Here is a 13,047-nt window from a genome sequence, read left to right as displayed (position 1 = left end):
AGCCAGTCAGACATCAGCTATTCAGTTTCATGCTTTTAATCAAGCTTATAGAAAGAAAGCAGTGCAAGTGTTCTTTATATTTATGCTGAACGGCTGTGTGACTTACATGAGTTAACAGAGGGACAAAGCTCACAGGGTGTCCCCCAGGCCTGACCCAACGAACAGCAGCAGGAGGCCTTAGACACCTCGTGTCCAATTTCATTGGAGCAGTCCAGGTCTTCGGAAGCATCGCCGCGAGATCTCACATCCAGGTAGCAGCTGCCAGCTCGAATGTCTAGAGGCATGCCAGAGCACAAATGAAACTGATCGAGCTACACTTTTGGCTGGACTGGCTATGATCATCTTTTATGATCTTAATTTGACAATAATTTGCTTAAGTGACCTTTCGAAAAATAAATGCATTAAGTGAACCATAAAGCACAGCTGGAGCAAAGGGCCATCGATGATGGAGGACAACCAAGTGAAGCTCACCTACACAGCCGACGCCCGTTGGGTTGAGCTGGAAGTCTGGCAGACAGTTGCAGATGTAGCTACCAGCCGTGTTGACGCATATTCCATTGATGCAGTGCGTGGGATCAGCACATTCATTGACATCTGTCAAATAAGACGAATAAGGTCGGTAAGCCAGCTTTGCTGTGTTTGTAGGTGCAGACATGTAGCCATAGCATGTAGCCTCAGTTTGGCTACAGTAAAACCACACGCCCATCGTAACTGCCACTGTAAAATGTAATCCGATGCACAACAAGGTCCAGGCGACTTGTTTTAATAATACAGTCGGCCTGTCGGGATTTCTGTTGTGTTTGTGTGTGAATATCAGCAACATATTGTAACTCATGACCGCAGCTGGCTGTATGTGGGATTGTGGTGTTTTATAGTGCAACGACTCTTGTTATTTATGTGAGGGCTCATTCTCCCTGACAGCACAGTGGTGGAGCGCTTGACTGCGATCACTCTTTCCATGTGCCGCGTGCGAGGGGAGCCGACTCCCCTGCATGCAGGAGCAGACTCCCCTGGTGTGGAGCTGGAGCGCTGGCGTGTCGCCCATTAACACAAACGTAGAACAGTGTTCATCATGAGCACGAAGTCAGTCATTAGCACTTCATTACGGAGATCACACTGCTCAGTCTGCTCAGTCCTCGGTGGCCCTTAAAACGTCTAACACAAATGCCCCTAAAGCAGTAATTATTTTTTTATGACTATCCCTTTGTCAGAAATGAATACATCCCAGACTAAAAACGAATCACGTCTTCACGGTGTTCCTCTGTTTTGATAAGAGCTGAGGTCATCCACCTGTGCAATTGCCTCCACTTCGGTCCAGTTCGTAGCCAATGTGACACTGGCATCTGAAAAGACCTGGAATGTTCTGGCACCTTCCATTGACACAGATATCTGCGAAGGTGCACTCGTCTATGTCTGCGGGGAGACAGAGGAAGCCCAGCTGTTGAAGATTAACAGATCATGAGGCAGAAGGAAAAATGAGCAGAACGCAGGAAACCGTGGATGTGTGAACTTCACACCAGAGTGACAGTTCTGGGGCAGGTTCATGGTCACACTGACAGACATTGTACAGAGAGGAATTCACTGTGCACCACCCAAAAGTACATTATTAGCACGATTTAAACATTTATACTGTAACCAAAACTGGAGAAACGTAATAGACTTTTTATTTCCCCTCAATTCCGGTTTTCTGCTCATCATTTTCAGAAGTAAGGTATAGAAATTGGCACACATATATAAAAGTTTTCTTTTGAATTCTGAACTACACAATAAATAATGAAAAATTTATCCATCTATCTAGAATATTGTGACAAAATCATGCTACCTACAAACACACATGTACACCAAAGGCTGATAAGTTTCGATTACTAGCTTATTATTGCAAAAGAAGTGCTGAAACCTGCTTAATGGATTTCCAAAAACCTAAACTTAGCTGCAGCTGCCAAAATCTGTTTTATATGAAAGATCTTCACAGCATTCTTTTCAGCAATTTATTTAAATAATATTTTATTTAAAATTTACTACACCTGAAGCAGTTAAAAAAAGACAGCATAAAAAATATATTTGTTATATTATACATGTGCAAATCAGTGGTTTTGTTAAATTCATAAATCAAGGAACAGAGAATTAGGTTTATTTTAAATACAAGTTCTGGTGAGAGCTACATGCCTACAAAATGCTGAATGTAATATAATCTGGTACACTGACATTCCTGTGTCCATCTCCTTACCCTCACAGGCTTTGCCGTCAGGAGTTGTGATGAAACCCATGTCACACTCACACCGATACCCGCCTGGCAAGTTCAGACAGTGCCCACTCTCACACAGATTCACATTTTCAGCACACTCATCCTCATCTGCAAGAGAGAATCATGGGTTAGGTACTGCACTGATGTCCTAAAGTGATCAGGCCAGCGAGGAGTCACAAGGACCTGAGCAGTAGAAACCGTCCCCAGAATAGCCCTCCTTGCAGACGCAGCGGTAGGAGCCCATGGTGTTCATGCAGTCTGCATTGTAGCTGCATGTGTGGGTACCGTTTGAGCACTCGTCCAAATCTGAAACATAAATATGCCGCATTCTCCACTAGTTCAGTTTCCATGCACAATTTCACATCCTTCGGATGTTTCCATCATGAACAACACAATAGAACAATAGTAGACTTCCCTTACAGGTATTTGTAACATTTCATGCAACATGCTATAGCATGTAGTTTCCATGTTTCAAATCTGGTACATGTATGATCAACTTGTATAGAATACAATTTTGTAAATTTGACCTAATTCTTCGGGTTGAGAAATGGTCAAGTGAATCTATTTATTCTCCACAAGTTATTAATGTATAGACTGCAGTGTTGATAATCTAGATAAACATAATAATAATGCATAATAATTATGAACTCTTCTAATCTCCCATTCCACACTCCAGTCCAGATGGTGGCAGTAAAGCACCTCTACACTGATTTATCAACCATTAGCAAACATCAAAGAAGAAGCTTGTTTTTTCATGAATGTACTGTGCTTTGAGTAGGATCAACATCATAACTGTGAAGATCAGCAAAGACATGAATGAGGATGTGTATTTTTGTCTGGCCGTGGCCGTACTCATGTCTTTGTTTACTTATCTACCTTCATGGGTATAGCTTAAGGTGATGCATAAAACTGTGAAGTATGAGCCTTACCTGTGCATTTCACACCATTGCCAATCCAACCAGGTGCACAGCTGCATTTAAAGCTGCCTGCTGTGTTAGTGCAGGTAGCATGTCTGTCACAGTTGTGGGCACCAATCTCACACTCATTAATGTCTGTGAAAAAAAGCAGAAAAAAACACAGTCAAACATTTGAGTCACATTTGTCATGCCACTAATGGCTTCAGGAATGTGGACCATGTGACATCTGAGGTCAGTTTATCTGAGATAATTTTTTTACTGGCAATTCTATATTCCAGTAACAAAAAAAATTAAAGGGCAGCGTGCAACAAGGATAAAAAAAATGGTTTCTCTTGGCTTGCGATCAAGGCCCCTGACCAAAGATGTGATTAAATAGAGCAAATCTAATCCCTGAAGCACACAACAAACATATTTCCAACTGGAGCAGTTTCCTGGAGTGGCCAAGACACGGAATACCCAGAGACGCATTAGGTCCTCTGTGGAATTCAGCCACCCGGGTCCTAATTGGTCAGTATTTTTTGTAAATCTGTATTTAGCTTTAGAAGATGTAAAAGGTCAATAAGAAAGATGCAGGGTGGAAAATGTAAAAAACGTGAAAAATCTTCAGTTAATAAGACAGTCATGAAAGTGAGTATAGACAAACACTGGCAGAATCCAATTGTGTTGATTTGGAGTCTGCAGTTAATGCTAATAGCTGATATATTTTCCGGCCCGAGCCTCTGGCTGGAAACTTCATCTACTGAAAATGCTATTGGAGAATGGCATGCCCACACTAATGACTTTCTATTAAACACTGGCTAGTGGAAGATGTGATAATTAGATCAATATTAAATATGTTGATAGAAGGATATAAACATTATAGAAATTCAATATATTTATACACTAGGGGAAACTTGCTGAGGTTCATTGTTAGATGGGCTTTTCTGAATATGGTCTATCCCTTCTAAGAGCTTATCCACAATCCCCCACATTCCAAAACCACATTCTCTGTACAGGTGAGAACCTGCTTAGACATATAAACCACCTCAAGGCAAATTATTTTATTATTATATTCCTATTCAAGAAGATCCTTCTGCTGCACAATTCAGTTACGAAACATAATTTTTTCACACTTGGTTCATGTGTATTTTATTGTTTTCTTTGATTCCATTATGCCAGACTATTATTCCGACTAGTCCACGTCAGTTGCTCTGCCAAGTATTTCACATGCATTTCAACCCAAAGCAGCTATTGAAGTTTTACAGAGAAAGCTCTGGGAAAGGAACGCAAAGACGCATATTGATTTCCAGCATCTGGAAACTTTCGAGAGAAACAATACCTGGCTGACGGCCTGCTGTAACTGTAGATGCAGGCTTCATGCAAAAAGAATGGGTGGAAGCCTTGAGCTGCCACACCAAGATTTCAGATTTCTCAGAGTGCCCGTCTACTTCTGCGCTTCATTTTTGCAAATTAGTCACTCAAGGCTCTCCAATAAAGGAGAGCAGGGCTTCATAATCACTTCAGTTTCTAAGTAGAGAGGAGCGTGCCTAATTTCGCTCTTTTTAATTTGAGGTCACCCCCCCAAAAAAAAAATATACGTAAGGGCTGACATTAAAAAGTGATTACAGGACGCCTTGATATTATTGAAAAGATCAGAGATACTTCCTGTGAACCTTTGAAAGTAAGCAGGGAAAAAAAAACCTCATGAAAACAACTGCAACGTGCCAAGAATGTAGAAAACTCCACCAGTAAAAATGCAAGCAGAAGCTTAAATCAAGGAGGAGGAGATCTGTGTCACAGTTGCACGGTGCGATTTGGGGTCTAGGGGCAATTGCAAGCTGCTGTTGCCATGGATGGTTACATATGGAGGTGGAAAGAAATGGTTTATCTTTAATGCAAGGAGGAGATATGACTTCAGACCGCCCTGTGATTTTGGACCAGGCTGTCACACGCAGTGGACATCCCGCAGGAACCACAAAGACGTCCCCTAAGCGGCTGATTTCATAAAGGAGGGCCACTCCTAAGCTTGTAAATCCCTGAGGTTCCCACCCCATCTTTATGTGTGCAGCAGTGAGGGCGAAAAAATGAGGAAATTATTCCTGAGGGCTGATCATTTATAGCTGTATCAAGCCAGAGACAGGAGGAAAATTCCAGATAATATGGTCAAACCGCGGCCCAGCCCTCAACGTCTTTGTTTCAAAATATTTTCAAGTGGAACGCATTTATAGTCATGCTTAACTGATGTGTGACAAAAGGCCCAGTAAAATAACGAGGAGCTGAAATAAAAATCTAGCGCTTTCTGATATAGCTCTCTACAAAGCACGTTGAAAGGCAACGTGGAGACTCTCACGGAATCTCATTAAAGGTCCTAAAACTGAAAAGCCAAGAATGCGCGTGCCTCTGAAAACACTCCACGTGTTTATGATCACTCCCGTCTTGCGATACCAGTTACTTTTCCGCACGGACCGCTATGAATGCAATGTTTTGCGACAGATGTGGAATATGTTAAAGCACACTTTCTCAGAGGGAAGGTGGCAAGCATAACATCAGGTAACAGGCTAATGGTCTGGTAGAGTTCTCCACAAGGAAGGAAAATGTGGCACATCAGTCCATTCTGGGAAATAAGAGCGTTTAGGCGGTAACAAATGTTATTTATTTAAAAAAAAAATTAATATCCCATGTGCTGCTTGCACTTTTAACATTCCTGACTTCTTCGCTTGCTTTGGTAGGACTGTAAATTCCACTGAAAGGTCTAAATTCCAGCTGAGCAAATCAGAACATGGTGTGTGTTTTTCCTCCAGGTTTTCTGCAATATGCTTTGCTGAAAACAAGAAGAAGAAAAAAGAAGCATCTGTGTGGGACAGGAATGCTCTCAGAGCCCGAAAGCAGGCGTGGAGGATTCTCCCAAGGTTGTTTCATGATTTGGACCCACTTGTTTGTTTGTCACACTGGAAACAATCGGTGATGACAGGCCAGCTGAGTCATTCAGACGGCGCGCTAATAAAACCCAGAGAGGCCTCCAGTTGGCAGCCAAGACGTCGCATGCACGTGAATCCCCCGCTCGCTCTCCCGCTAGCTTCACGCGCGATCCCATGACGATTGTCTTATGGACTTTCTTCGCCGTCTGTCTGCCAAACAGCCAGCCGTCATCCAAGCCCAGCGTCTGCTGCTCTCTGCTCGGTGCGACTTTCTCTTTCTGCGGGTCAAGACCCCATTAGCCCCCGTGCTGGGTGATTCTGCTCCACTTCCTTTCAAATGAATAAAAGTGATCTCACCCGCTGGAGTTTTAGCTTTCAGCTAAAACATCTGCACCAGTGTCCCATGCACATGCGTTCACATATAAACAGCCACATAGTGAAACATGGCACATATCTACACCCTGACATCTGGTAGATGTGGCTGGTCACAGAGCAGGAACTCCAGCAGATGTCCATTCATCTCTTTGATTCAGGCTTTTTTCTTTTTTTTTGCTTACTTATCACTAATGGCATGCCATGTTCGGAGCCCTGAGGGCTTTCACTCTCATGACCTCCAACATCCTCACGCGGCCATTAAAATTTCACTAAAAACATGAATGATGTGATAGAAGTTCCAGAAAAAAACTCCCATTCCTGCTGATAGACCAAATCTATTTGTTTTGTGCTCGTCTTTTTTTATTGAAATGACCAAGCTATAACGTAATGTTTAAATAAAGTTAATGAAAGGATAACAAAGGAACAAATAACGTGTAATTTGACGCATGTGGCAATCTCCAAACAATCTTACACGAGATGTCTATGAGCTCACAGTCCACAGCAACAGCTCTCAGGCCCTCAGCTCACGGGAGCCTGGGAAAAGAAGCCAAAAGCCTGGGCCGGATCTGGTCAGCCATTTCATCCTAATGTCAGCTTCTTCTCCTTCTGAAACACTCCAAGCTACAGTAAGTCAAGACAGGTCTGGGGCTTCATCTCCATTCAAGTGATGTTGTGAATGAGCTTCAATCATTCAACGCAAAGCTGTATATTATGAGGTTGAAGCACAATGAATGAAACAAAATAAAGCAGTCAAGGTACATGAAATTGGCTAACAATATTTGTTGTTACCTCACAGCTTCACAATTCCTGCCTTTTAAATTAAAGGCAGCCTCCTCTTGACTCACTGAGTGTTTCACCCTGCATGGCATCTTGCTTATTTCTTAGCAACGCATTCCTTAGCAGAAGATCTCTGTCCCAATCCACAGCTTCAGTCGCTCACAAGAAAGATAGCTTTCATACCAACAGCGACCAGCTCCTAATTCAATTTACGTTCCTCCTCCTAATAACATTTCACAATTACAATGACCTACACAAATATTGAAGTCTGCATGTTGTGTTGTTCCTCTGTCAAGGTTAACCTTTTAAACCCCTTCAGCTCTGTGATGTCTGACCTTAAACTGTAGTCATGTGTCCATGAACCTGCAAACTACAAACATGGACACAGCAAAGATTCTAAATAAAGACTAATTTGGCTCCCTTGGGCACGACAAGGACAAGTGGCTCATCCTGTGATTCTGAACTCACAGTTCCTCTGTAACCTCCAGGAAATTCCATATATGTTGTCCCTGCAACCTATAATAGGATTGCCTTTCCAAACAGCTTAAATAACATGGCGGTGTTGCATTCTATTAGAAATAATGACATCAAGTATGATTTTGGCAATAGAAATAAACCTAGAGGGTTCTGATGATAAGGAGAATAAAAACATCGCATAGACTGTGCTCCAGTAGGGAGTACATTGTAGGAACTAAAAAAAAAAAACACTTCGGCAACATAAGCACATACTACACAACAAAAAAAGTTACTCGCAACAGAGGAGGGGAATGAGAAGGTGGGGCTATTCCAGCATAAACAAACAGCCATCTGGTCCTGCAGCCACTGGAGGCGCTGGTCAACAGACCCGCCCGTCCATGCTGGGGGTATGAAGCCCTCACCCTCCGGAGAGCAGGGGCTGGGAGAGTTTCTCAAGGACTGAAACTATAGACGCAACGAAGGAGCACGCAGGAAAACAGGGGAGGGAGGGAGAGAAAAATTGATGCGTCCGCCTCCACTGAGAGCAGGAAGTACAAACTATTACAAGAGAATAGAAACATTTTTGTCGCATAACTTCACCAAACGGAAACAGTCATTTTGCGATTTCAACTATGTTGCTTTAGTTTTGAGCAAAACTGCAACTTTTGAAAGTTTACATCTACACACCTAAGCTGTCATCTTCAAAAAAATGTGTACATATAGGTTCTTTCTCACTCTGATCAGGTGTAAATATTACCTGTGCAGCCAGTGGTGCCTTTCCGAACTGAGTAGCCCATATCGCAGTGACAGATGAAGGAGCCTTTGGTATTCTCGCAGCTCCCGCTCAGGCAGATGTTTGGGTTGAGAGCACACTCGTCGACATCTTTAAAACATGGCGAGCAGGGAGAAACGTTTCACAACCTAAAAATAACAGCTATTTATTCTAACCAAAAAAGGACCAGCTGGGTTGAGCTGAGCCAGAGTAGGGACTGCTTTAAATCCTGCCAGTGGCTTTTGTCGGGTTTCTTTGAAATATGACATTCCCAACCAACAAGCATTTTTAAGATGGCCCACAAACTACTTACATTGCATTAATTCTGGTAATAATAAAAATGGCAGTAAATGGATGAATAAACCAAAATAAAATGAAGAGCCATATTCACCCAGGCAAGTCTTCATATCTTCAGAGGACATGAACCCGTCAAAGCACAAGCACTGGTATTCACCAGGGATGTTTGCACATTGACCTCCATCGCATATGTCTGGCTTGTCCTCGCACTCATCAATGTCTGCAGGGACAAAAAAAGAACACAGAAATGAAATGGTGGGAACACAGCTTTCCATGTGTGCCCTAGTTCATCCAATTTGTGTGGTGCAACAAAAGCTTTTTAATTGGATTTGATAATCGGGCTCTATTTGCAGCACCACCACAGTTACTGAGAAACATAGCAATGCCTTTGATTTAGTGGAAGACATTTGAATTTGTGCTTCTAGTTCTTGAGACACAACTGTTTTGTTTAACCAGCGTGAGGACTAGGGTATTGGGCAGACTGTCAAGTCATGAGACCTTTATCAAATCAGCCCATTTTATACCCACAAACCACAGACAATCAAGAGGATGAGTTCATACAGCCCTCCTTCAGGTTTTTCCCACGCAGAAGCTGCACAGGAGGCTGCAGCTCTGTCTAGAGCAAGCAGCTGATCCTGGACGAGTGGAAGAGGACCTTACCAGTACAGCTCCGCTGGTCAGGCATGAGGGCATAGCCAGTGTGGCAGCTGCACTCATAGCTGCCCTCTGAGTTGGTGCAGAACGTTTCACAGCCACCGTTTTGGATGGTGCACTCATCAATGTCTGTCCAAAAAAAAGTTTCGATTGTGAAAAATGAACGTTTTGTAATAAAATTACACTGTGCAATGTACTTTTCTCACCTGTACAAGACAACCCATCTTCTGTGGATTTGTATCCTGTGTTACAGGCACACTGGTAGCGTCCAATCATGTTCACACACCGGCCATTTCTGCACAGTTTGTCACTCAGTTCGCACTCATTAATATCTATGAAGGGAAAATAAAGAAAGAGCAAATAACATTAATAAAATCACAATCTTTTCTGCGTCCCTGTTCTCATGATTCTGCCTTACAACAGTGCTTTAAAAACATTCACAACACAAATAATTAACATCTATGAAGTCAACCACAAAGGCCTTCACACACATGGGTTCCAGACAAAATGATGAATATTTCACTTCAGAAAATATAATCACCCCATTATATTCAGATCACTGGCACAAACTTGCTTGCTAAGACACCGAGTGGAAGTCATGAGAGCCATGCTCTTATGGAGGCATTAATGTGATTGGATACAGCTGGGTGCTGCTTTTCGGCAGTGTGTATTTATCTTTTCATGTGGGAGAGGACATGGTGAAGGACTTAACTGGAAATGAGTGCTTTCCATCTGCCGTTACGGAGCATGAAGCGCAACAGAGCGCCATGCAGGGCAACACTACACAGCCCAGCACAACAGCAACACACACACAAAAAACAATTATACAATACAATACAGGAAAGTACAGCACAGCCCAACACAGTGGGCAAAAACAAAAAATGCCAGGAGAAGCACAGTGAACACATCACATCCCAGCACAACAGCAACACACACAAAAAAATTAAACAATACAGAAAGGTACAGCACAGCCCAACACAGTCCGGGCAAAAGCAAAAAATGCCAGGCAAAGCACAACGAACACAACACATTACATCCCAGCACAACAGCAACTCACACAAAACAATAACACAATCCAGGAAAGTAAAGCACAGCCCAACACAGTCCGGGCAAAAACAAAAAATGCCAGGCAAAGCACAATGAACACAACACATCACATCCCAGCACAACAGCAACTCACACAAAACAATTAGACAACACAGGAAAGTAAAGCACAGCTCAAGACAGTGCAACACAGCATAACAACACTTATCACAGCATAGGTATGCAGAGCACAACAGAGCAGAGTAATGTCAATTCTGGCACAGACAACCCAAAAAGCAAAACAAGGCAAAGTAGAGTCAACCACAGCACAGCAAAATTGTAAAAATCTACTTGAAACAGTAGTATAAACTAAAGCATGTTTATGTTAATGGTTATTACACAAAGAAAACTTGGCATGGCTGAAAAATAGGTTCTGAGTGGATAACTCAACAATATGCTTTGTTGTACGTCATGACAGCAAAATGCCCAGTAGTGAAGTAATAGGAACTGTCAGGACATAGTGTACTGTACACTGTCCTACAGCTGTCACACAGAGAGCCTTCACCTCACCCTCAACACACCCTTCAATAAAGATAAACCACACACATACACACAGACAAGCAGACACTTTCACACAGCCTACACCCCCAGACACCAGACATCACAGCCACCCCAGGAAAAAAAGACTGCATTTCTCTGTTATCACAAATCCCTATTAACACATTCGTCAAGCAGAGCAGGGAGACCACACACCCACTCAGACCAACACATGGACTACTTCACACTGTGTGACACTGGGGTCAGAACGTCTCATTTAATTTAGCCAGACTCCATGATTAGCGGAAATCGCTCCTAATTAGAGACTTAGGGAATATAAAGTCCTAAATGAATGTGTTTAAATGTATAGCATCTAGTTGTTCATGTTACTGTGTTTAGTATTTTTAAATTCTGTTTCTGTATAAAGCCATATACAATACAGCAGGAGACGAAAGCATCAACATTTCTAAAATAGTGTCAGAGCTTGAATCAATTCAAAGCTATCATGCACTTTCATAAACAGTGGTACATATAAATGAAAATCATGACAGTTATATAGCCCAGTACTGCTGTGCTTGATGGGTTCTTACTTGATTGGCAAGAACATATGTTTTTGAAACTTGAAAATGAAGCTGGCAAATCCTATTGAGTCCTGAAGCTGCGATGATGAAACTTTACATCTGGCTCACAACCAGCTTAATAGACACCACTCACCTAGACAGGCGGAGCCATCGGTGGCAACAGTGTGGCCATCCGGACACTCACAGTGGAAACTGCCTTCAGTGTTCACACAGTCCCCACCACGGCACAGCAGAGGGTTCCGTTCACACTCGTCAATGTCTGCAGAAGGAAGGACAGACACAAACAGCTGAGTTCTGTCTCCTGTCCGTATCTCCCTATCACTTTAACTGTATCACTGGCTCCCCGAATGAAGTTGTGAATTCAGCAGGAATGGAGACTGGTGAACAAAAAAAAAAATCTAAATTAATACCGAAACAGAGGAGAGAGATGAATCAACAAACATTTCCACAGATGGCAGGATGTGAGGAGGGATAATTGTGTGTAAAAATAGTTGAGGAGGGCCACTAAACGCTGGCGTGTTTCTCTAATGGAAGGGGAGACCTGGCAGGGAGCAGCGCTCTGCTCCGTCGCAGCTGAGAATACAGGGAGGGCTTTTAAGTGCACGACTGTGATTCCCATAAAGCTGATTCAACACGCTGCGCAGACCCTTTCAAGGAAATTGCCCAAGCAGCCTTCCAAGCACAAGTTCTATTATGAGCTGGGCCAATCATTTTGTCGACTTGTTCATTTCGAGTTTTAAAAAAGTGGGGGGGGAAAAAAACAGCGTTTAAATTACACTGTGGTGCATAAAGATGGGTGGCTGGCAGACTGCGCCCTCATCCTGTTCAAAGATTTGTGGATATACCACGTGAATGAAACTCTCTGCATGGGAGCACCACAGAGTCACCTAGTTAGGGCTCAGTGTTTACATTGGGTTGACATAGACCTGATGTAGTAATGGGGGGCTACACATAAAAACCCTCGGCGCAGGAGACTTGGCTGAAAGACGTCCACTCACCCATGCAGTTCTTCATCATCATGAAGCCGCTCTCGTAGCCCTCAAAGCACTCGCACTCAAAGTCTCCTGCGGTGTTCACACAGGTGCCGTGGCCGCAGACGTCAGGGGAGATCCGGCACTCGTCGATATCTGCACATAGTTCACATCAAACCCAGATTCCACACAGGGGGACACCAAGACTTGCAGGATTTAAGAGGGTTCTGTGGCGCTCTCAGAAGACCGGAGTCTCCAGGAAATTGCCATGCTGGATGGAAGTCCTGAATATGACTCACCTGTACAATTCCTTTCGTCCGAGTCCAAGGCAAAGCCATTATCACACTTACAGCGAAAACTGCCAACCGTGTTTCGGCAGCGTCCGTTGGTGCACAGGCTGTGGATCATCTTGCATTCATTTATATCTGAGGAACAAGACAGCAAGGGAGCATTTCAGTGCATTATCCTGCCAAGGTTCACCACACAGCAGTGCAACTGGCTAATTTCACTCATATGTTTATCATATAGCAGTTATATCATATGTT

General features: G+C 43.1%; 1 protein-coding gene across 3 annotated transcripts in view; it reads right to left on the bottom strand.

The window, feature by feature from the left end:
- The window catches only part of fbn1 (fibrillin 1), a 53,521-nt gene that overhangs the window by 19,773 nt on the left and 20,701 nt on the right, over positions 1-13,047 (bottom strand). For all 3 annotated transcript variants that reach the window (XM_028955676.1, XM_028955675.1, XM_028955677.1), the window contains 13 exons: positions 12,802-12,927; positions 12,530-12,658; positions 11,665-11,790; positions 9,597-9,722; positions 9,397-9,519; positions 8,831-8,956; positions 8,425-8,550; positions 3,175-3,297; positions 2,429-2,551; positions 2,228-2,353; positions 1,291-1,413; positions 472-594; positions 107-274 (listed from right to left, as the gene is read on the bottom strand). In XM_028955676.1, coding sequence (XP_028811509.1) covers positions 107-274; positions 472-594; positions 1,291-1,413; positions 2,228-2,353; positions 2,429-2,551; positions 3,175-3,297; positions 8,425-8,550; positions 8,831-8,956; positions 9,397-9,519; positions 9,597-9,722; positions 11,665-11,790; positions 12,530-12,658; positions 12,802-12,927 — 1,668 coding nt within the window. The remainder of the gene's footprint in view (positions 1-106; positions 275-471; positions 595-1,290; positions 1,414-2,227; positions 2,354-2,428; positions 2,552-3,174; positions 3,298-8,424; positions 8,551-8,830; positions 8,957-9,396; positions 9,520-9,596; positions 9,723-11,664; positions 11,791-12,529; positions 12,659-12,801; positions 12,928-13,047) is intronic.

Source organism: Denticeps clupeoides, chromosome 16 (genome assembly GCF_900700375.1).
Source record: "Denticeps clupeoides chromosome 16, fDenClu1.1, whole genome shotgun sequence".
Classification (NCBI taxonomy): domain Eukaryota; kingdom Metazoa; phylum Chordata; class Actinopteri; order Clupeiformes; family Denticipitidae; genus Denticeps; species Denticeps clupeoides.
This window is presented reverse-complemented; position numbering and strand designations above follow the sequence as displayed.